The following is a 25,891-nucleotide window of genomic DNA, read 5'->3' on the forward strand; positions in this document are numbered from 1 at the left end:
CAAACAGAGTTAAGAAGACTCTCTATTAGGCAGTCAACCTTCTGAAAGTGAATAGTTTAAGAAGCATGCAGGTTTCCAATCAATCTTAGGTCCTATTATTTGGAGACTAATTTAGGCCAGAGGAGCCTTAGTGGCCTAGGGGTCACTCGTTGGACTGTTAACTGCAAGGTCGGTGGGGGAAACCACCATACTTGTTCCCAGGGAGAAAGACAGGGTGCTCTCCTTCCCTAAAGAGTCACGAACTCAGAAACTCATATGCGTAGTTCCACCCCACCCGAACAGGTCATCATGAGTAAGCCTCAACTCAATGGCAATGAGTTTACTTTTTTACTTTGCTTTTTTTTAAGTGGGAGGGTGAGTGAGTGAGTGAGTGAGTGAGTGAGTGAGTGAGTGAGTGAGTGAGTGAGTGAGACAGTGAGTGAGTGAGAGAGGGTGTGAGTGACTGAGAGAGTGAGAGAGTGTGTGAATTAGGGTGTTAGTGGGGGGGGTGAGTGAGTTAGGGAGTGAGTGAGAGAGTGAGTTAGGGAGTTAGGGAGTTAGTGGGAGGGTCTACTTTTTTACTTTTAACTTAGGCCATTGTGCTAGGCTGGGTTGTCTACAGAGATAAAGCCAGTGACTTTCATAGAGGCATGAGAAATATCTTTACATCAAAAAGTAATTATATAACAAGAAGGCATCTCAGCCCAGTTCAACTTGGGTCCAAGGGTCCAATGATAGTTGAGCTGTCTTATGACTCATGTGGTGGAAGGCCAATGTCACAGAAAGGTTCAGTGGGATGCAACAAGATAACAGACCAGTGGGTGCAGAATTGTGTGGCTTTGAGACCAGTGGAGACATGGAAGTGTATCCACCGCTCCCAGGTTAGCTCACAGCGTCTCTGGCTCATATGGGGCCACCCCTGGAGGCAGATGCAGAGTCCCAGCCAGCACAGAGAGTGACAGGGTGGACAGGAAGATTAGTTCCAGTCTCTTTGTCATAAAAAGTCCACACTTCCAAGGAAGGCACCACCAGGGTTAAACTCCACTTCTCCCTCCACACAAGTTGGCATAAAATCTAATTGCCACAGCCATCTTTATCTTAAATCTGCTTATTAAAAGAGTGATCAAGTAAAAATGTAAATTGATTATTTTTGGGTGCTAAAGAACCATTCTTTGGACTTAACTAAGAAGCATTACCTAAACTTAAAAGAGGAGTTGGAAAACCAAACCCAGGGCAGTCAAGTGAACTCTGACTCACAGTGACCCTACAGGACAAAGTAGAACTGCTCTATTGGGCTTCCAAGATTGTCAGTCTTTAGAACAGACAGCCTCATCTTTCTCCCATGCAGCAGCTGGTGGTTTCGATCCACCAACTTTGTGTTTAGCCACCCCATACTTAACTCACTGTGTCACCAGGGCTCCATAATTAATCCTAAGACAGATATACTTTTGGAACTATTACTCATCTATCTAGCTATCTACCTACTTAAGTTACTAAGTAGATTATTTATATATTTTATGACAACCAAAATTTAACACCAATCGCATAAGCGAAAAAGCAGATGGTGCCCAGCTACTAAAAGATATAGCACCTGGGGTCTTAAAGGCTTGAAGTTAGACAAGTGGCCATCCAGCAGAGAAGCAACAGCCCACGTGGAATAAACACACCAGCCTGTGCAATCATGAGCTTTGGATGGGCTCAGGTAACAGGCATCAGAAGACCCCAAACAAACAAACATATTGCTGAGAACAAGAGGGGGTGGGGAGGACTAAAGTCCATCTGTCAGCAATGGGACATCTGCTCACAGATGGGTCACAAGGAAGGGATGAGTCAACCAGGGTGTAGAATGGCACCAATGAAACACATAATATTCCTCTGTTTCCTTGAAACTTCTTCACCGCCTAATTTCATGTCCCCAGTCCTGTCTCTCACTGAGAAGTAGACCGGAGCATGTACACAGGCACAGATAACAGATAAGAGCTAAGGACACATGGAATCCAGGAACAGAACTAGGAGTAGTGTGTTAGTCTGGGTACCTTAGAGAAACAAATTCACAGAAACTCATGTGTAAGACTTTTATATAAAGGTTAAGTGTGTGCCAAGAAAACATCCCAACCCAGTGCTGCCCAAGCCCACAAGCCCAACATGAATCCATTAACCCATATGTCCAACACCAATCCAAAAAGTCTTCCTCCATCTCACAAAACACATACCGTGATGCTGACTGCAGGAGGAAAGCCAAATCAGTGAATGTGTAAACATCTCAGTGCTGGCAGGGGTTTCCACACGGCTGCTCCAGCACCCAGGGCTTCATTGGGGTAGATCCATGTGGCTTCTCCTTGGGGATGTCTTGCAAGAAGTGAGCCTTTCCAGCTGAAGCAGGGAATTGGCTAAGCCAGCTGCACCCTGGTCTGACCTTCAGAAAGCAAGAGGTCGGAGAACTAGAAAGGCGAGGCTCACTGAGCCATTTATCCCTCTGCCCGTCAATTAACCACACACGTGTTTATCGACCAGGTTGGCACAATAAACTACCTACCTCAAGTAGCAATACCAAGGAGGGAAGAAGGGGGAAATGACTGCAATGATTGGCACACAACCACTCCCACCCCCACCCCAGGGGGACGAACAACAGAAACTGTGGGGAAGGGAGACAACAGTGGGTGTAAGATATGAAAATAATAATAAGTTATAATTTACCAAGTGGTCATGATGGTAGGGGGAGATGGAGGGAAAATAAAGAGCTGATAACAAGGGCTCAATAGAAAGTAAATGTTTAGAAAATAATGATGGCAACATATATACAAATATGCTTGATACAATTGATGTATGGATTGTTATAAGAGCTGTAAGGAGTCCCAATAAAATGATTTTTAAATTTAACAAAATTAACACAAATGTCTCTACACAGGATGAGAACCTTGATCTTCACATAGATAAAACTTTTAAAAAAATAACTTATTCAAATCAGTTAGTCATGATTAATATTTAATAGGTTGCTATTAGATGTCATCAAGTTGGTTCCAGCTCATAGCAACCTTATATGAAACAGAAAGAAGCAATGCTCAGTTCCTGCTCCATCTTCACAAAGGTCATATGCTTGAGCTCATTGTTACAGCCACTACGGCAATCCATCTCTTGAGGGACTCACTCATTTCTTCTGCCCTTCTACTTCACTAAGCATGATGTTCTTCTCCAGGGACTGGTCTCTCCTGCAAAATGCCAAAGTATGTAAGAAGATGTTTCACCACTCTGGCTATACTTCTTCCCAAACAGATCAATTTGTTCTTTCACCAGTCCATGGTACTTTCAATATCCTTCACCAGAACCACAATTCAAATGCACACAATTCAGATTCTTCTTTGGTCTTCCTTAATGCTCAACTTTCACATGCATAGGGAGCAATGAAAAATGCCATGGTTTGGGTCAGGTGCACCTTAGTCCTCAGAGCAGGCGCCCTCAAACTACGGCCCGTGAGCCACATGCGGCCCACAGAGGACATTTATCCCGCTCGCCGGGTGTTTATGCCCCGTTTGTTTTTTTTTACTTCAAAATAAGATATATGCAGTGTGCATAGGAGTTTGTTCATAGTTATTTTTTTAAAACTATAGTCTGGCCCTCCAACGGGTCTGAGCGACAGTGAACTGGCCTCCTGTTTGAAAAGTTTGACGAACCCTTCCTCAAAGTAACATCTTTTTCCCCCCCAACAATCTCAGGGGGCCTTGTGCAAGAGATCTGCCTAAGGCAAAATGCATCTTTTGATCTCCTCATTGCTGCTTCCATTAGTAATTAGTGTGGACATCAGCAAGAGGGGATCCTTGACAACGTCAATCTTTTCTCCATTTATCATGATGTTACACATTGGTCCCATTGTCAGGATTTAGGATTTCTTAACATTAAATTGTAATCCATACCGAAGGCTGCAATCCTTGATCTTCATCACCAAGTGCTTTCTTCAAAGCCTCCTCACTTTCAGCAAGCAAGGTTGTGTCATCTGCATATCACGGGTTATTAATAAGACTTCTTCTGATCCTGATGCTGCATTCTTCTTCATACAATCCGATTTTCTCAGCATACAGATTGAGTAAGTATGGTGAGAGGATACAACCCTGTCGCTGGTGCATCCCTTTTCTGGTTTTAAGCCACACAGCAATCTCTTATTCCATGTAAACATTTGCCTCTTGATTGATGAACAGATTCTATATGAGCGCAATTAAGTGGAATTACCATTCTTCTCCATGCTATCCATCGTCTGATATAACCCACACAGTCAATGCCTTGGTATAGTCAATAACACACAAGTAAACATCGTTGTGATATTCTCTGTTTTGAGTCAAGATCCATCTGACACCAGCAATGATATCCCTTGTTCCCTGGTGTCTTGTGAATGCAGGCTGCACCTTCACAACATCCTACCAATATGTGGCTGCCACCATTGTTGGAGGATCTTCAGCAAAATTTTACTTGTGCATGATAGCAATGATATTCTTTCATAACTTGAGCATTTTGTGGGTCACCTTTCTTTGGAATGGGCAAAAATATGGATCTCTTCCAGTCAGTTGGACAAGTAGCTATCTTCCGGTTTCCTGGCATAGATGAGTGAGTGCTTCCAGTGCTTCATCAGCTTGTTGAAGCATTTCACTGGTATTCCATCAATTCCTGGAGCCTTCTTTTTGGACAGTGCTTTCACTGTAGCTTGAGTTTCTTCAGCCAGCACTGTTGGGTCTTGGTGATATGCTGCCTCCTGAGGGTGGACCGTCAACTAGTTCTTTTTGGTGCAGCGATTTAATGTATTAGATGCTTACCATATATGATAGGCACACCTGACAAATCATGACTGGAAATATGATTTTAATTATCAAAAAAGCTTTCTGCCAACAAAAAAGTATTGAGTAAGCTTAAGGCTGCATGAACTAGACAACTACTATGTAACCTGGTCGGTCCTTAAAAGTCATGCAGATTAGAATATAAAAGGGTAAATTAAAAATATTGCAACTAGAATTCAAGTTTATACATACAAAGGTGTCCTCCTAACTAAATGTGTTTAAGTGATCAGTATATGTAATCAGTAAATGTGATCAGACCCATTCTCTCAGTAATATACTTTTCTTAGTCTCATTAGGGTGCCTTCAAACTTAAGTCTAATCAAAACCTTGACTTACAAAGGGATTTGCTGAGCCAGAGAACTTCAAAGCAGATATGTCACCTAAGAAGGTCATGACAAATGACTTTTGGAAGCCTAAAGGGACATTCTTGATAGATTTCTTTGAAGGATACTAGATGCCCATAAGAACTTCTCTTGATAAAGCTTTAAGAAAACTGGTCAGGGTACCACTGGTCAGTGTAATACATGAAAAAATAATAATTTATAAATTATCAAGAATGAGGGAGGGAGGGTAGAAGAGGGGGGGGATGAGGAGCAGATACCAAGGGCTCAAGTAGAAAGGAAATGTTTTAAAAATGAAGATGGCAACAAATGTACAAATGTGCTTGACACGATGGATGGATGGATTGTGATAAGAGTTGTACGAGCCCCCAATAAAATGAGGTTAAAAAAGAAAAGTGAACTGGTAACAGCACTGGTGAGAAAAAGGCCTAGAAAGTTGGGCCAAGAGATTTTGCCCCCCCCCCATGAAAACAATGTACCAACTCATTCTTTGCAGGTAGCAAGAGCTGTCCAATGCACCTTTTGCGGGGAGCCCTCACCCCATCCACCACACCGCCCTGGCCTTGCCCCTGCAACTGTCTTTGTTCCCCAAAGCAAAGACCACTGCAAAGGAGCCTGATTAGAGTCCCCAGAGCAAACTGCCATTTTCATTTTTTACATATCGATGAGCGAAGATTCTTCATGGAAGTTACAGATACAGAAGTGCTGCCTTCAGAAGTATACATGTTTAAATGGTGGAGGTGTTGAGAAGCAACAGCTTCGTATTTTGATTACTTTTGTTTAATAGATATTTCCATGATTGTTTAGCGCTATTTTTGATTTACCCTCTTATTGAAGGCGATGAGAGATAGGTGGGAGAAGTAACTCAGTGATGACCACATTTAACTGGAAGACTATTTTATAGCATTAGTATTAAAAATGCACAAATAAAATTTAGTAAAGCTCAACTGAGGTACCTGGTATACAATCAAATGTACTATAAATATCATCACAGGTTCTTCAATGTATGTATGTATGTATGTAAAGCTGTCTATATACATGGTTGTTTTCTCGATCCTCTGAAACCCCCATGGTACATGGGAATCCCCTTGGCGCATGGTAGTTCCGTGTAGGAACAGGGGCATGGTGTCAACCAGGTGCCTTTACCACACCCCGCCAACCATCTTACTCAGATCCAAGGAGTTCTGGAGGAATCCCTAAGGGACACCCCGGGACAAGGAGGTGGCCTGGTGGGTGGTGCTCCTGTACTCTTCTGCATGTTCACAAAGAATAGGGAGTCTATTGGAAAAATCACCCTAAAGGGAAAAAAAATAAATGTAGCCTTTTGACTTGAATTTTTTAATTTAATATTCAAGCATAGTTGAGCTGGGCCACACTCAGTACACAGTCACAGCACAAACACGCAGCTGTGCACCCAGGATGGATCAGAGATGATGATCCTTCCCTTAGCCCTCATTGTCCAGGTCAAGTGCAGGGAAGCGGGCATTTGTTCACTAGAAAAAGCCACTTAGGAAAATGCCACTTCCATGATGTCTCTGAGTTCATGCATTTCACTTCTTTGTGAATGAAACACACATTCATTTTATTTTTCTGTTAAAGATTAGAGGCAAGCGGATGATCTCGTGTACAAAGACACAGATAAAAGAGCCAGGGTGGAATGAGCAAGTACTGGGTGGCCGCCAAGGGAAATGTCATGTAGCCCTTTGATGCATTATACAACACGCGTGCTCCCCTTGGCCCAGCCTGAGAATGTGGAATGAGTGTGATGCAAAGGTTTTGGCATTTTAAATATTAATCATATCCTTCTAGGCAATAAAAAACACAATGATATATTATGACCTAAATATGACTAAAACCTACAGGGATTATTATTATGGATGATTCTTATTTATTTACTTAAAATAATTTACTTTATAACTAGAGAAAATAAATGACTCAATGCTGATTACACAGGATGCTCCCCTTTCCAGGTTCCTCCTTGGGAGTCCAACACCCATTGATCGATCAATCCTAAGTTCAATGGAAATCCTCCGCCACATGTTAGATTCCTACAGTTTACTATGAGGCCAGCATAAGCATGCTATACACTACAAAGCTTACCAAGGAGCTTCCTCCCATTGAGCAGCTTACACTCTGTTAGTCTGGGTAGACTAGAGAAACAAATCCATGGACACACATATAGTATATGAGAGAGATTTATATACAAGAGCAATTGAACATTGATGAAACATCCCAGCCCAGTCCAGTTCAAGTCCCTAAATCTGATATTAGCCCATGTGTCCGATACCAATGTATAAAATCCCCTTGAGAATCAGGAAACACATGCAATGACGCCGAATGTAGAAGATCACAGGCCAGTGGGTAGAAAGCCTTTGGATCCAGTGGCATTGGAAACATCTCAGCACTGGCAGAGGTCTCTGCATGGCTTCTCCAGCACCCAGGGCTGCATCAGGGTGGGTTCATGTGTCGTGTCAGCTGCTATGTCTCCCAGGGTGTGACAGAGAGTCTCCCACATCCAAGGAGGAAATATCAGAATTCCCAAAATCCTTAGGGAAAGGCGATGCCCACACTGAAGCCTCATTGGCTACGACCTGATTGACAGGATCGACTCCACCCCTGCATGCTTAATCCTTACCGACTACCACACACTCCGAAGGTGGGAAACGGAAATGGTCTACGAGCTGCCAGTGAGCTGACTCCAACTTACGGGGCCTTCATAGATGTTGGAGTAAAGCTGTCCTCCAAGGGGTCTGCAATGGCTTATGTGGGGGAAGGAGATCCATAAGCCTTTCTTCCAATGTGCCTCAGGATGGACCTGAACCCCCAACCTTTTGGTTAGCACCCACCCATCGACTCAGATATGGCCTAATAATGAGAATCCAAAGGAAGAGAAGAGGTCTAACTGTTGAAGCAGTTGCCTTGGAGATAGGAGATGATGAAAACAATCTCATTGGGGACACTGGCAATATTGTGTAGGGCAGGTGGCGTTGGAATTGTGTTTTAAAGGATGAATGAGCCTAGCTTTTCTCTCACCAGGTGCCTTGGACTTCAGGCAAGTCCCTATATTCTTTCTCCAAGATTCAGTTTATTTATCTCTTAAACTGTAAAATATTAATATCCTCAGTTTATTTTTGGTCATGATTCAGTACATCTTCCTCTGAGAAAGGTGGAGCTTATGAACCAGACCTCTTCCCCCGACCCCAAAGGCACGTGTGTGGTCCAGACCGCTCAACCAAATGACAACAGGAATTAAGCATGGCCAGGGTATTCATCAAAGCAGCAAGGAGTCTATATCCCAACTCTTATTTAAAACGTGTGACACACCGTTTGGTAATTAAAATCTCAACATCTGGAGAAAATGCAAACAGTGTTTAATGTTGGCATGTACCGGGAGACCCGCAGAAATGATCAATGTGCTCTGAGGAGCCTGAGTCCTCTTTACAGGATGAAAGTCACGGAAGGCTCTCTCAGCAGTAATGGTATTAATTAAGTGGTCATAACACCGCAGTGGGAAGGAGCCGGGGTATGGAGGGGCCATAGGAAAGAGAAAGAATAAGTACGCTCTAGGTTTTTGCTTAACCAGGAATGCAGACTACACAGAGCACAAGGCTGGAACAATGACAAGGAATTGGCTGCTCCAACTTCAATAACAAAACACAAGCACACACAAGTCCCCCCTCCCTCTCTATTCTCCCAGTGATTCCCAGTGATTTTGTAGTCTTTAATCCTTGAAAATGCTATACAACACCTCATGATGGGAGAACAGCTCAGGCTTGCTGGGGGTGGCGTGGAAGGTACTGCTGACAGATGCAAGCAGAGTATAAAGATGTTTTCTTTATAGGCCGATTACAAATACATTCAGTTGCAAATGTAAGTGTAAGACCATGACACCACCCCACCACCCCCCTCCCCCCCGCAGCCCTACATATGTCCCACCCCCCCTTTGTTTCCTTTGTGCCATTTGTATTACCTTCTACCCCTCACCCTTTCCATCCCAACTGTTCCTTTCACACAGTAGGCTATATGTAAGGGGCGAATAAACCATTGCTGACATGCAGGAATGTGGGATTTATCACGAACTGGGGGGTGGGCGGAGTGGGGGCAATGGTCTCCCCTGGAGACATGGTGATAGATGGCTGCCCTGCCTTCTCCTCTGGTACTGAGTCTAAGTAGTTTTGTTCTTCTGGGCCTCTCTCATATATCAGACATTTAGAGTTTGTTCCAGGAGAGAGAGTATGAATGAACCAATAAATACCTGCGAGCAGACTTGCGCTGTCTCACAGTTATTCAAGATTCCCCAGACTGACACATGAGGAGATTACAGTTTTTACCAGAGCAGATGCATCCAAGGAAAACTGCTATAATTTACAGCAGGCTTGCGGAGGATCTGCCAATTTAACTCATCAATTTAAACCGTAAATAATGGCTTGCTTTGTTCTGGACTCTGAGCCCAAGGATGCCCCTAAACAAGCTGCCTGCGAAGCCAGGGCATGATGCCCACTTTGGATACGGTTGACTGAAGAGCTGTGCTTGTCCTCATAGGCCGCTAAACAGAGTACATGAAAGGGAAGGCACAGACAGGTTTCTGGGGAACACGAGACAGTGGGCCTGATGCTGTCTGCTTTATCCCACTTGTTCCCACAGATGGGAGAAGCACAGGGAAGTACTTGGTACAGGAGATGTTAACTTGCACGATAGCAGCCCAGGGAACTAAAAGGAATGAATACGGTGTCTTAAAGGGACCTGCCCTATTCCCTGGAGGAAAGAGAGGGTCCTTGGAGAACCGGAGTGAACACGGGTCTTTGTCCAGCATAATTAATAGTCTTATATTTCCCCTTTCTTCTTCTTTTTCATGGAGCATGCTATTGATTAGAGGAAATATATTCACACTTTAAAATGTTGTGCAGGTACTCTCTCTTTAGTTCAAGTATGTCCCTTTGGAAAGAGGGGGTGTATATTTCATGGTGATAAAGTGATCTTGTAAGAAGAAAACTATACACAAATATACTGCAATGTCCACTTTATTGATTTCTGCACCATTGTAAAGACCTTCAACATCTCCCAATATTTCTTAAATCTATAAGCATCTCACAAAGTGACCCTGAAGGCCTCATTTATCTATCGAGGAAAAGATCCCTTTGCTTAGTATCAGCCATAAACACGGTGATTTAAACGGGTTGGAAGTGACTGCCTCTGTTTCAGTAAAGGGAACAGGCCCAGGGGAAGCTGTGCGCTGAGCCATGGGCAGTGACTGTTCTTTACCCTGGAGCTACAATCTGCAAGACCTGCCAGATGCCCTTCTTAAAGTCCTGCGGGTGAAGTCACTTTATACAGCCTGATTAATATGGCACAGATAGTTAAGCCCTGACCAACTAGCTGGAAGGTTGGTGGTTCAAATATGCCCCAGGGATCCTCAGAAGACAGGTCTGGGAATCTTCTCCAAAAGGCCATGAAAATCCTGGGGAGCAGTTCTCCTCTGCACATGTGGGGTCTCCATGAGTCATGATGTATTCAATAGTTACTAACAACCTCCTATTGAAATGACCAGCTCCTCTGGTGGGACTCTCTGCAGTATTCTCTCCTCACCTTGCTGCCAGCCCTAGTAGACACATCTAGACACGAGAGTCTTAGCTTTATTTTGCAAATGATTCTCAAGTCTCCAAAGCTTTATCACACTACGCAGCAGCTACAGAAAAACCAATAATTACATTCATTATTGGCATCTTCTTAATATTATTATTTTGTATGCATAGAATAGTAACCACCAACAGATGAGAATATCCTGTTAGGGCTCTACCCACAGGAAAGGGGGTGTTTCTGTGTCTCTCTCTTTACAAATGGAAAAGAAAACGCTTGGACGTGTTAAATGGTTCACTCCCAGTCACCTGTTAGATCAATGCAGAATCAATGCTGGCACTTAGATTCCTGACTCTTGGTTGCATGATCTTTTTACTACAAATAGTGATATGGTATTTACTACATGAATGCAAGCCGTTTCAAGATGGGGCAACGGCTTAATTCTCTTTGCATGCTGCAGAGCGTAGCACATTGCCAATGATAATTGGTCGATTGCTGGATTAAATTGATTAAAAATGAGGCGTAGAAGAGAATGTTATGGGAATTATATAAAAATCAATCCAAGCCCAAGAACTATAACTAAATTTCATTACAAAAATAAAAACTATAAATCCGGTGCCTTAATTTGGGGTATGCACCTCTCAAATCCACTACCACAGAGTCCACTGTGATTCGTAGCAACAATTTCAGACCTACGAGAATGGCTCCTTTGGGCTTGAGATGGTCAATCTCTGCAGGCAGAGACAGCCTCATCTTCCTCCTAGAGTGTGACAGGTGCGTTGGAAGCAGCAGCCCAATACTGAACCCACCGCATCACCAGGGATCAATGGATTTTTATATGGTAGACCAAGATCTTGTAGCTCGATCTATTGATAATATACCAGTAATCCGCCAGTAAGGATCAGATAAGAATGTTTAGGATACAGCTCTAAACTCGTGAGGTTGGCAATTTTAAGCTCTGCTGTTCAACAGTGTTGGCCATTAGCCACATATGGCCATTTAAATCTAAATTAAACGTTTTTTTACCTTAAGGTATAGTTCACCATTCACATTAGTCATATTTTACATGTTCAATCATCACAAATGGCCAGTGACTTTGGGATCATAAAACTTAAGGGAAATATTTCCATCATCACCCATGTTGCCTCTTCTGAAGTATAATCACTACTATTACTTGCAATAATTATATGAAGTAGGAGAAAGGAAATGAGAAAGAGAGAAAAGTAGAGTGGGGAGAACATTGACTGTGCCTTTTCTATTCTGGGCTAAGCATTTGAAGTACCTTATCTTATGTAATCTTTGCAATTTCTCTTATAAGGTAGGCACTATAATTATCTCCATTTATTTTGACGGCACAATGCTTAGGAAGATTAAGTATATCAGCATAGTTGAGGCACTTGGTTTGTGACATGGCTGTGTTTCTCATTCAAGCCAACTGATTGTAGTCTCTTCTCTATTAATAAGATACAGTAATTCCACTAGAGGACTTAAAGTCTTTAAGAGCCAGAGGGAACATGACATGTTACTGCAACAGCTAGTGATCCCACATAAAAGAACATTTGGGAGCTTCCTGAAGATATGAATATCAGAGCTTTTCTCCCCGTAAAGAGGAGTGGGCCAGGGTATGCACACATAGGGACAACCTCCTGCTGCTGATGTACAATGGAGTGGAGCAGGACTGCTTTGGGGATGTCCATCTTTGGTAGTTCCAGATTCAGAAATTCATAATCCACCTAAAATTGCAAATAGTAGCTAGTGATAGATATGAGTGTTGAGGTACTGGGCCTATGGTTAAAACAAAATCCTGCATATCATTACGCAGGGCTTTTTTTTTTAATTTCTGGAGGGCCATTGTAAGTTCCTGAAACCCAGGTTATACATGGAAATTATGTCAGAGCTCAGAGTTTGAGAATGCTAGCTTATAAACAAAGGTTGGATATACACCATCTTCCTTCTCAGGCAAATAGATCTTTCTTCTAGAAAGCAAACCATTTTTCTTCTTGGACAATACTTTATCTGAATCCATTGATAAGCCTTCTTAATAGGAGGAGCATGCTCTGGTGTAAACAGTACTGACTGGCAGCAAAGACACCTGGATTTTAGTCACAATGGTACTACCCTTCTTTCCTCTGTGCCTTGCTTTGCTTATATATAAGGGATGTATGTAAAGGTGATCTCCAAGTTCCCGTCTGACCAAGTCCCATTACCCAAAGGTATCAATCATGCTGTTCTTTTGAAGGAACTCTTGTCTTCTTCCAAATCCAGTGCCTCTATCTGGATGTTTGGGTCCAGGTCGAACAAATACTAGAAATGAAAGCTTCAACTTGCTACAAGACGATGGAGTCACATAAAGTCTAGTTAGAATATTGACTCCGTGTCAGGAGTGTTGGAGGGAGAATAAAAAATCTGACAGAAGGTCCAGCTTTTCTGCTGTCTCTTAAGAGTCCTCTGACCCCCGTGACTAACTGGTCAGCGCGCTTAGAGAGAGGCAGCAGTAACCACTCCACAAGACCCATCCCAGAGGCTGCCTTTCAGAAATGTGAGTGACCCACCTACGCCCAGCCCTCCCACATGCACAGCTGCTGAGCTGAAAATTAGGATGTGCCAGACTTGTTTCTCACCTTAGCCTCAATCAAACCTTCTTTACATCTCTAATCCCAGTTTAACTGTAATGGATTTGGAGGCAGATAGAGAGGTCAGCCAACCAAGACAGCAGTCAGTGTGAATAACAGGCATGCCGGGCCGTCATTGCTTACCTTTCTTTTGTTGGTAGGACACACGTACAAATAGCTCAGAATTGTCTTCAACCCAACTTTATCGTTCAGCTTCTCATAGGTTGTCCCATAATCAGTTGACCTATAATTCAAAAGGAGCACTAATGAGGACAGCAGTATACGTCATTTGGTTGCTTGTCAGAATAATGCACGTTTTACATTTTGGAATGGCTCTCTGGAGGTTTCTGAATGATTCATGTAGTATATAATGATGCTTAATTATGTACACAGTAGCATCATGTGAGTGGTTAACATTTGCATTTAAATTGAATTGGTAAAAATTAAAACTCCATCTCGATGCTGCTCCTTAATGTAGGCACACTGCATTAAAAATGTAGTTAATTTTAAAAGATTAGGAGATGAGGGTGTCCCTTGAATTTGACCACAGTATTTTCAGTTAGATCTGACATTTCTAAACTTTTCTTATTCACAGTGAAAAACAAGGTTCTCCTAATTTATTTAAGATTGTGTTTTCGTTCATGAGTCATAGAATATATGGAAGGCCAGTGCCTCCAAAGGTCATTCCATCTTTTCCTATTATTTAAAAGGAAGAAAACTGAAGTTTCACAACCTTATTCAGTGGTCTTTCCCAGACTTCTGAGGACCTTATGTCTTTGGCATTTCCTTTATAATGCCTGTAGATTCTTTCTCCTTTGCCCATCTTCTAGTCAATAACTGAATAAAACAGCTTTAATCACCTTCTCTATAAAGATCTGTTGTGTATTTTAGAATAATTTTCTTATTAGATCATCATTACAATCATGTACAGTAGGGAAGATTATCTGTAATTGATGAAAAAGTTGAGAAACATTAAGTGACCTGTTCAAAGTCACACAGCTGATAAATGGGCCACTGAAATTTAAATCCAGGAACACCAGCCTTGGCCATATGCTTCTGAGGTTGGTCACTTAAAGAAGAGAGAAGCAGAATTTCTACTTCTTTCTTTGTGTGTGTGGGAAGACAATTCATTCATTCACTCATATTTAGAGAGCTCCAAAAAGATTATAGTCGTTCTCCTAAATGCTGAGATACAACGCATAAGCAGGACTCCTAAGAATCTATTATTTTGAATAAGCCTTAATCTGAAGAATCGAAGAGCTTTGTTTGAGAGAAAACAAAATAGACAAATATGTAAAGCATGTTAAAATACAATGGTGGAAATATGAATTATAATGCTTGGAGAACCCAAAACAGCAGAATTTTAAGAATTATTTTTAAATATAATTTGCAAACACCTTCAGGTCATAAAAATCAAGTCGAATATGTTTGTGTTAACCATTTCGCTACCATTCATTAAGAGTCTACTCTGGGCCTGACTCTGGAGCAAGAAAGATATACACCAAGAGGTTCTGGAGTTAAGAATTTTCTTTGGCTGAATTCAAGACCATCTTTCCTAAAATAAGTACTGACATAGCTCAGTAAAATGTAAGTACCAAAGAGTCAACTCAATACTTTAAAGGGTTTAGATGATATTACAAATGATGGGAGTTTAGTATATTGTTTAAGGCTTCTTGGAAGAAGTAAGGGCATGGAAAAGAGATACATTTTTTAAGAGAGTTAAGAGGAACATCCCTGGACTAGAAAAGATCGGTATAACTCAAATAAATGATTGGTCATCTTCAGGATCAGTCTCTGAACATCCTAGTCAAACAAGTCTCACCCTAAAAACAAGGATCATTTGAAGAACATTCCAAATCTATTTCACAGGAGGGCTTATTCATGATTCACAATGGCATCAAGCCCTCCTGCCCAACCATGCAGGGGACTGCTCTCTATGACACGTTTGAGACCTTCTTTGCCAGCCAGTCTCCTCTTGGACCTAGCACTTTTGACACTTGTAACGTGAACCTCTCCATTTCAACCTTTCACTGGTCTGTGCTTTCATTGACAATAATTAAGAAGTCAACAGCGACATAAGCAAATGGAACAAAGGAGAGGACAGCACTGTTCTGGAGCTAAAAGCTTGATTTCCCAAGTGGAATAACTGGAATCTTGCTATGGAGGGAGTTTCTCATACGCCTATTCATTTCGCCTCTGAGCTGTTCAGTGAAAATGGTCACTCCCAGAAAAATCACTCCACAGGGGCAACTGAAGATGATTCTTTAGGAACTCTATGTGGAATCACAGAGATACACACATGTGTATGTATATAAATGACACCCTGAAACCCCAAAGTGACAAGAGGACTCGGCGTGGCCGGCACGGATAGACACTGACAAATGTCCTCTAAGCAAAGTTAGGCTACCTGGGTCACATTTTTTCTTATTATAAAATCGTCTGCCCACCAATCCACATCTCCCGGGTCTCTTCCATTATTTCCATACCATCTCCAGTTCCTTGATTCTACAAAGCTCAATTGCTAATTGATATAATACTCAATTACAGCAGAACCAATGGGTGAAACACTATGGTGTTGTAATATATCGAATAGTATTGGGGGGTAGGGGACTGATCCACTCTTATATAGTCAAATGACATACACTAGTGGTTCTCTAAGGGTGCCCCGAAGAACTAGAAGAACTATCAATTAGCATAAACTGCTCCAGTGGTACCACAACTCTTGGCACAACATTAAATACTTGGAAACCATTTGGTAAGTCTTCATTGACACCAGGCCCACAGGTCTGCTATTCCGCCTTTACCACCATGACCTCCTGCACAGGGTAGCAAACTAAAGTTAAGGGCTAGTACAGCAGAGGCACCCCAAGAAATGTGCTCCAATGGGAAGACTAGGATCTGTCATGAGCCCCAGAAGGGAAGATATTGACCGAGAGGTCATTATTCTTCCTGGAAGGTCATTCTTCCCAGCACCCATCCATATCCTTTACTTCATAGCTAACAGACTTTCCAATTATCTGCACCCAATAAATGGTGAGACCTGTAGTCCCCTGGGCACCTGGGCAACCAGGGAGATGCCGACGAAGAAAGCAATAGGTTGGCTGATAAACCAGCAGGTGCACACCTCGGAGAAGGTCCGGTTCTAGAGTTCAGTTCGAGACCACTGCAATAAAGCGAGTCCCATGATTTTTAAAACTTCACCCGTGCCTATAACACACGTGTACACCATGCTGTGGTCCCTTCAAGGTGCCACGGCATGATGAAGAAGTTTGAAATCCGGCCCAAATTACCGGACGGTGCCACAGAGACACAAAGTGAGCACATGCTGCTGAAAACAAACCAACCACAGACGACATCCATCGACTTCCCTGGCACAGGGCCACCTCGCAGTGTCGGGAGTACAACAGGCAGGAGCTGAGAGTGCAATAAAATGTGAAATGTGCCGGCCGCGGGTTGTCCAGTAAACAACGTAGTCTCCATGGGTACGCGCGTGGGCTTTCTCCCCGCTCATAAGAGACTGGGTGAAACGTCAGGTCCCTCCGCTGCAGAGATTTCCCACGAGATTGAACACCCTAAATGGGAGACGTGGAAACACCTATTTCAAGCAGCATTTTCCAAACGCTTTTCCATTCTGGAAAAGAACCGAATGAGGTAACTCTTCTGAGCAACACACGTAGGGAAACAGAAAATACAGCAAAAAGATTGATATTTTCATTTTAAAAGACAAGAAGCACCCAGGTATGTTTAACAGGTCAAGTTGGCAAACAGATGTGCCAGGACAGGCTACTCACACTGGTTTGAAGGTAAAGAAGTGATCTTAAAATAAATAAACAAACACGTATCCTACGCAAACATATTTGAGATGCAGTGTCAACCAAAACGCAAACGCGTCACGGTTGATTTGATTCGGACTCACAGGATGGTCCTGTGGTTTCCACGACTGGCATTTTCACAGAAGCAAAATGCCACATCTTTCTGCTGTGGCGCCTCGCACACAGGTGGGTGCAAAACAGTGCCAACCTATGATGCCACCAGCACACGTTGAGGCGCCATAAAACCCAAAGCAATTCATGGCCATGCAGTGCATGCCGATCCCTAGTGAGCCTCGGGACAGAGTAGAACCACAGGCTTCCGAGACTGGAAATCTTGGCAAGAGCAGAACGCTTCCACTTTCTTCTGCAGAGAGACTGCTGGTTTCAAATGGCTGACCTTGTGATTGGCAGTTCGCTGAGCAAGGCCCACCCCCACCAGGGCTCTCTTGAATGCAGTATTTGCATAGCTTTGAATTATCATCATGTGTCATTAAAAAAAAAATCCCAAAGCCAGTTTGTTTTTTTAAAAAAAACAAGGCTTTGTTTAGAGGTTGACTTATCCAAGATGAAAAGCAGACCGCCTCTGACAACACCTACACTGTGCTCAACAAGCTGAAAGCTTCACACACACACACACACACACACACACACACATTCTAGGAAAATAAATATGCAAATGATTAAATCAAAGCTCCCCTCCTCTTGCTTTTGATCCTTAATCCTTCCTCTACCCTCCTGAGAAGCATGTCTTAAACAGAGACTTTGGGGGCATTTAAAAAGAGCTCATCTTCTAAGCAGTCTATTTGGCGTGCCTCTGTTTAAGTGATCACTAGATGAAGACGGCTGAGATGACTTGCTCAGAGGGTGGGTAAACCACATCCCAGGCCTCACACCTGTTGCTTGCTGTCTTTGAGATGACAAATCTGCCTTCTCACTTGTAGCTGTGATCAATAACAGTATGGCAAATTTCTACATGCGCGGGGGGGGGGGGTTGAACTAGAGCATGTCTTTGAATCTTCTCTAACACCCAATGAGATAATAACCAGGCATCATTTGTAAACTAACGGAACATACACAGTGCTTCACCGCAATGACTGGTGCCCAACAAAAGAGCCACAGACTACAGCTTCTGGGATTCTTTTTGTAACTCATTTGGTTTTTTCTTGGCCTTCTTTGTAGTCATTGCCTAAACTTATTACAAGCCCTTAATGCGAATCTCAGTCACGGAAAAATTGTTTGGATGGAGTTTCCTTGTAAGAGAAAATGCTGTCTTAAAGCTTCAGCTCTTAACAACTTACCTGAACGGATCTCATTTGGAAGGATGGCTGATGGTTTTCTGGGGGGCCTGACTCAGCATTCAGCAACACAATAAGAACTACAGAGCAACCGAGTCTATGTTCTGCTTTTATAATAACTGCACATTATTCCACTGTAACTCTGATAAAAACTGCTCCACGATGCCACAGCTGAACAGACAATTCTGCTGAAGCATGTGAACAGATAAGGGCCTACAAAAGCAAGTCTGTGAGGGCTTACAGTGAGATCTCAGCTCTTCTGATGCGGACCCGCTTATCAGACACCGATATTAAACCAGTGGGAGATAAGAGGAGCCCAGATGTCTCACAGCCTCCCTGAAGCCACAAACTTGGGAGGGGCCACGCCTGAGCCTGACACCACAAACTCCACCACAACCTTGCTTCACTGCCTCTCCCAAGTGTCACCGGAAGCAATTCCCAGGAGGAGAAGATGTATTTACAAAATCAAACTTACGTCTCCAAGTAAACGAGACCCCAAGCAAAAGTGTCTGAGGTTTTAAATGTGGCAGATCAATGCATGCCTTGTCTTCATGTCCCGAAAAAAAAAAAGACAGAAGGACTGGCGGGGAGAATCCCTTTTAAGAAGTTGAAGCAGAAACCTTGACAACAAGCCAAGGGAGAGAAGAAGGTACTTGTATTATCTGGTCCATTTGGATGCTGGAGAGACTACAAATATGGACAAAAGAAGTAGCTATTAATGACCCATGGCTGCCTCAATAAGATTCCCAGGACACGCAGAGGAATAGGAAGAGTGAGTGTTGGAACCAACCAGCCTTGCATTGGAGCACTGTGCTGGCGGAGTCACTATTCCAAGGTCTGGTGTTCTCAATCAATAAGCCTCCTCCCCACCCCTACCCGGGATCTACAGACTTGGTATAGCAAGTCACATAGCACATATCTATCGAACAAGTGTTCAATATGATTGTGAAATACTTAGATCTTGATTACCCAACTTGTTGGGCCTCCTAGCATACCCCCTACTCACTTTAGCCTTGCTAGCATGATTTACTTGGAAAATGCTTTCCCTAGATACGCTACAGGATGACCCTCTGATGGGTTCTGGACACATTTCATACTGAGGACATAGCCATCCCAGTAGTTCAATGGCAGGATTCACCAATGCACCAATGGTCTACCAACAAAAACGTGCAGGTGATTATGAGGCAGAACTGATTTTGTCAAGCTCCAGACAAAGACAAGAAAGAAAGGGTTGGCAATCTACTTCTCAAACCAGCCAATGTAAACCTATAGGCCAAACATCTTCAACCACACACAGAGACAGTGCAGGACAGAGCAGCCCAAAGATCTGTTGTGACAGAGTCTTCAAGAGTTGGATGCTGACTAGACAACAGGTAACCACGCCCTCTCCCTACACTCCTCTGATCTCACCATAGTACTTTTCCCATCTCTTGCCAGTGTCTGTCCTCCCTCACCACACTGTGACCTTCCCTGCCTGGTTCACTGCTACATTCTCCACACCCAGAACCAGGCCAAGAACCTAGTAGGCATGATTTCCCCTTAACTGATCGACTGGTACTGGTTGATTGTTTTGTTTCCTTGTGTGGCCCATTGAATTTTTAGGATTTCAACATTAAGAATCTCCCAGGGCCTTGGTGAAGATATTTGGGCATCGCAGCCTCGCTCTTTGTGGATACCATCAACCGTGTGAAGAGAATTGGGACTAGGGTGGTGAACGTGTCCTATGTTTCTCTACTTTCTTATTCAGAAACCTCTGCCTGGCATGCACTTGCTGAGCATGCAGTGACCACACCCTTGGTCACCCTGAAATCCCCAGGCAGGACGACAGCGCCTGGCTCACAGCAGGGTGAGTGCAGAGAGAGCCTGGAGTCAAACATAGTGAACCAGCTGACCACTCCCTCGCCAGCCCAAGGTCCCAGACCCAAGGAGCCAGATTGCCAAGGTCACCAAGCAAAGACGCAGGCTGCAAAGAGAAACTTGGGGTCAGGAAACAAGCAGGCATTACTCAACTCTGTCAAGGAGATGTCCTGCAAACAGAACCGCGTTCACTCTAAATCAAGCAGCTGCGGATTCAGTATTTTGTTTCATCACTAAAATCATTCAGGAAAACCACCTTCATTGCTCCCGCTGCACTAAGCTGCATGAAAACAGCTTCCAAAGCCAAAGGCGCATTGGTTGCACCGCAGACTCTGGTGCTTAATCACTTAGGACGCAGGAGGGTAAAGCTGGGAGAATAATTTAGGGTTTGCAAAATGTGTGCAGTGAGTCAACATTTAAATAACTTCATTATCATTCATTGACAGATTTTTAGAAAAAAACTTGTCAGTGCCGTTGATATTTCTATTACAATGTTATAACAAACATCTGCACCATTTTAAATACAGTCACCGGATTCCATTAGCTGACTCACCGTCAAGAAAATATCTCCAAATCCATTTTTCATAATACCTGGAGAATAAAACAGGCAATCTACATCAAACGATGACGTGGAGCTGAAGGAAATTGTCTCCTGCTTTCTAAGGATTCTGCCCTGAAATACACTTGCCTGTCAGCTTACACATAAGTTAAGTGCAGGCCTGACACATTCTGGTACATGCTCAGCTGAACGAGCTACACACTGTCTCCTTGATTCCCCGAGCTTTCCAGGTTATCTTGCAGAAGGGGCTAAAGGAGGCTGAAGCATGGGTGTAGGAGAAGGTATATAAGGCAATGTGGTTTAAAGGATGGCCACTCTGCCACATGGCATAAAAGTGGTCATATCTTTCTTTCATGGAAGGGATGGGAGCCATGTGTTCATATAAATCAATAACTAAAACCCACTGCTGTTGAGTCCATGCAACCCATAGTGACGTCCTAGGAAAGAGTACCACTTCCCTTTTGGGTTCCTGAGATTGTAAGTCGCTACAAGAGCAGGCAACCTCATCTTTCTCCCCAGGAGCAACTGGTGGGTTTGAACTGCTGACCTTGTGGTTAGCAGTTCCATGCTTAGCCCACGATGCCACCAGGAACCCTTGTGCATTAACAAGGTGTGAGGTTTCTCCCCGGTCTTCCTGGCCTGTGATAGGACTTTTTCTTTCCCTTTTCTTCTTGAAGCTTTGTGCTGTGTCCCTAATGATTGGAGTCAGAGAGGTCAGTTGGCATCACAAATTTGAATGCACTAGATGATAACTGTCTGCATGTTCTGCTGCCAGCAAGGGGCGCCAACGTGGCAGCGAGCCACTGCCATGCACGTGCCAAACATTCCTGCTGCAGGTAAACTTGCTTTTCTATAAATAACTCATGTTGCCGATGACATTTGGATCTCTGACAAATTTGCTTAATAAGGGAAAGGAAAATTGAGTAGAGGTCTACTGTTTAACTTTTTCAGAAGCAGTACAAGGATCTTACCGGATAGTCATGATCTCCTTTTTACACACACACACACACACACACACACACACGATATTCCAGCTCCTGTTTCTCCGGCTTTAATTCCAGGGCCATCCCCAAGGCAGGCCTTCTCGTAGATGCAGCCCTCTTGCACCTCACAGATGCAACCACTCCATTTCTGACAACTGCAATAGCTTTTGCTCAGCAGCGAAGCTGCTGGGACTGGGGAGGGAAGAGAATCTGCACCCTCCCGCTTTCGCCTTCCACACCAGTGGCACCCCCTACTCTCAGGTGCCAATTCAGACATGACAGTCAATCACTCATCCTTCTATGAAACTTTAGACCTTGCTGCACTGTGGTTGGTAATAGTCACGTCTGTGAATATTCACATTGGCAGCATGCATTCTTTGAAGGCAAGGGTGGTGCTTGCTCTCATATGCCACTTACTAGGTTCAGAGTCATAGTAACTCTACGTACAAGAGAATGAACCAGTCGCCCCTCCCCCCTCACAGTCACTATGTTGGGGTCCCTTGCTGTAGCCACTGAGTCAATCCATTTCATGGAGGGCCTTGCTTCGTTTCCTCTGACCTGCTAGTTGGCCAAGTACAATATTCTTTTTCCCAAGCTGACCCCTCTTGATGACGTGACTGAAGTATGAGAAATGAAGCCCTGTCAGAGCTTGCCCCTCAGGAGTCTTCTGAGTGTGCTTTTTCCTAGACAGATTTGTTTGTTCTTCTGGAAGTCCACGGTCCTTTGACTTTTTTTCTCTTTTCGGTGAGAGGGTAACAGCTATTTCAAATATATCAACTCTTCTCTGACCTTCCTGACTTTATTTATTGTCCAGCTTCCTCGTGCGACTGAAAATATCAGGGCTTGAATCTGGCTCATTGTAGTCCTCAAAGTGATATCGCTGCTCTTTAACACTTTAAAGAAATCTTGTGCAGATTAAGTGTTTTGATCACTGTTTCCGTGAGCATTGACTGTGGGAAGGCAGGTTAGTTCATAGTTATTCACTTACCCTTCTTTCTACTGATTGAAGGATATAGATAGATAGATAGATAGATAGATAGATAGATAGATAGATAGATAGATAGAGAGATAGAGATTAGATATAGATTATATATCAGGATTGAATTGAAACAGTGCTTCCTTTACTGGGTTGTCCATATATCCAAATCCTTCCACTGTTTGCCAGTATTCTCTCCTTTACTCTCCCATAACTCATTAGCACCTCTCCTATCTGGCTTCTCATATATCGTCACATACTACACTTGTAGCGGTCCTAATTCCTTCACCTGATGGTCATGGACTAGGAAGCAAAGTGCCTTTATGCTTCTCTTGTGTTCCTCTCCCCCAGTGTCACTGCTTCCACCCTCACCCAGAGCGCTCAAACAGTACTGATGCACTGGCTTGAACACATTGCCCTAAAAGGCTCTTCTGTGTTACTAGAGTCTGATTTGAGAAATTACACAGGTATTTTATATTTCTTTTTAAACAGCGGGAGTACAAGAAACCTTCAGGGGACCCTGCTAAGTTTGTGCCAACAGGGGTAATGTTGTTAAATAAAGTATAAAGTACATTAGAATTTGATAAGGAATAACTCCTATAAATATACATGTGTCCTGTATATTAGGATATTATAAGACTGTATGTAATTATAGCTATGGAAAAGATAATCTGTCCTTATCTGTCTCAGTAACATAGGTAGAGACAGATTTAGGAAGGGGAGCAACTAGCTGCTTACCTTTATAAAATTCGCTCTCCCCAACCCCCAGGTATTTGTCATCTGACAATATGTATTTATCAGCTTACTAAGGTCATATCTCCATAGTTTCAATTATCCTACAGTCAACAGCAGACTGGGCCAAGCAGTTTGTTAATAGTAAGAGTGAATGCTACTGAATATGTAAAATGTATGGTACTCTGGATTCAGCGTTTTGCAAGGATTACCTTATTTAACTTTCATAATGCCCCGTGAGTTGAACACTGGTATGATTTACATCTCACTGAGGAGGAAACGCAGACTGAAAGAAGATGACCAACTAGCCCAATACCACAACACAATAATGGCAAGACCCTGGATTCAAATTATGTCAGTTAGTCATTTTAAGCCAGGCTGCTTAACACCGAGACACGATGACAATCCGGTGCTCTGCTGTTTATAAACAGAATATGTTGGCTAGAGGGAAATAAAATTACTTCCCAGTGTAGCTCTTGCTGTAATTCCCAACAGAACCTGGTCACCTGCTTCCCCACAAACGGACCAGCTCTGTTCATAACATCTGCCAGTTATCATCCAAAATCAGTTTCCTACTAGAAAGTTGACATCTAGCCCAAGAACCAAGCAAAAGATGGCTTCAAATTTACCAAAGCCCTTACAGTGTCCCCTTATTTCTGAAAAACACATGAATGATAAAAAGATATTGTCACGGACTTGATTCTGACTCACAGTGACAGGAGAAGACCCAGCAAAACTTCCCCAAATGTGTACAAAGCTGTCATACGTACTTAAATGTGTCTGTGGAAAAAGATTGTCACATCTTTACTCTGCTGAGAAGTTAGTGGGTTCAAACCACCAAACTTTCAGTCAGCAGTTGAGCGCTTAACTCTGGTGTCACCCAGGTTCCTTGAACACACTACACAATGCAAGAAATGGCACACATATACATATGCACATACACATACAAATATACGTGCATCTGCATATACATCAGGAGGAAGATAACACTTTCTACTGCTGTAAAGAATTACAGTCTCGGAAACTCATGGGGCAGTTCTACCTTGTTGTACAGGGTTGAGATTATATATGTGTATGTACACACACACATATATATATATATTATATCTTTATATAAGGCATATATATACCTTAGAATCATTCTCAGAAATTAACTGGAGCACCAACTGCCACTGTTAAGTCAGTTCTGCCCGAGTCTCTGTCTCCGCTCATGTGACAGGCAGTTGGCAGATGCTGCCATGTGATGGGCCCTCCCACGGGAATATACAAACATAAATATTTTTCAAATGAAGCCAATGTCACTCCATCCTCTTAACCTTTTACCCAGAACATACGTATTCAAATTATGACAAATATATTCTGGAACCACCAGTCACTACACATTTGACATTAATAAATAATGAAATGTACTTGATCCCTTGACATTACAATGAGGCTCTAAGCGCCCTGGATTGTGGAAGTCATTCTCTGGGTGCCTAACGTAGTCTTATCAAGCTTTCTCATAGAGGGTGGATGGTGCTGCCTTATATGATAGGTTCTTATGTAAGGTTTTGCTGACTAGGTTTTTCAAGGGTTAAGTGAAGTAGTAAATCAGTGGATTACTCTCTTAATAAATGAACAAGACAAAACCAATTGACCTCTAGCTTTGACTATTATTCCAGAACTCAAGTAGCAAGGACCTTTGCAGGGGATTCTGTATCTCGGTTGAGGTCTACAAAAACTTCCATTAAGTCGGACTTCCAGAGAAATCTTGGCCCTACATCATACAAACCAGAGAGACCAGATAGTGCCTTAGTCTCTGTCCTCTTTGTCTCACCTTCGTAAAGCATAGATCTGTGTTAAGAATAAGTTCACAAGGAAACCACTTTAAATCATTAAAATGGAAGCATCTCACCTTTATCAATGACTTATTCTGCTGCAGACACTGATCTAAGCACCTCACATTTATTGACATATTTCATATTTACACTTCTGAAGACGGTTACAGTGAACATCCACACTTATCAGATGATTAACTGATATCCAAAACATTTAAATGTCTCACCCAAAGTCACACTAATAATTGGGAATTCTAGCTTTGAAATGACTTAATACCTACATTCCCTCCCTTTCTTAAGACCAACTCTGTCTTGCCAAAAAAAAAAAAAACCCATAATAAACAAAATAGGTCCTTAAATGAAATCCTACAGGTCTAGGTTAAATGAAATGGAAAATGAGTGAATTACGTCCTCATCTGGAAGCTTGACTGACATTCTAGATTTCCATTACAGGTGTATTCTACATCCATAGGGAAGCCTACAACATAGCTCGATACCTTAGGCTCACCCAAAGTCATAGGAGACCAC

The 25,891-nt window shown here is 42.9% G+C and overlaps 1 protein-coding gene across 4 annotated transcripts in view; it reads right to left on the reverse strand.

The window, feature by feature from the left end:
* The window catches only part of SORCS1 (sortilin related VPS10 domain containing receptor 1), a 630,965-nt gene that overhangs the window by 292,749 nt on the left and 312,325 nt on the right, over window positions 1-25,891 (reverse strand). For all 4 annotated transcript variants that reach the window (XM_075534299.1, XM_075534300.1, XM_075534302.1 and 1 more), the window contains exon 3: window positions 13,477-13,576. In XM_075534299.1, coding sequence (XP_075390414.1) covers window positions 13,477-13,576 — 100 coding nt within the window. The remainder of the gene's footprint in view (window positions 1-13,476; window positions 13,577-25,891) is intronic.

Source organism: Tenrec ecaudatus, chromosome 16, assembly GCF_050624435.1.
Source record: "Tenrec ecaudatus isolate mTenEca1 chromosome 16, mTenEca1.hap1, whole genome shotgun sequence".
Lineage (NCBI taxonomy): Eukaryota > Metazoa > Chordata > Mammalia > Afrosoricida > Tenrecidae > Tenrec > Tenrec ecaudatus.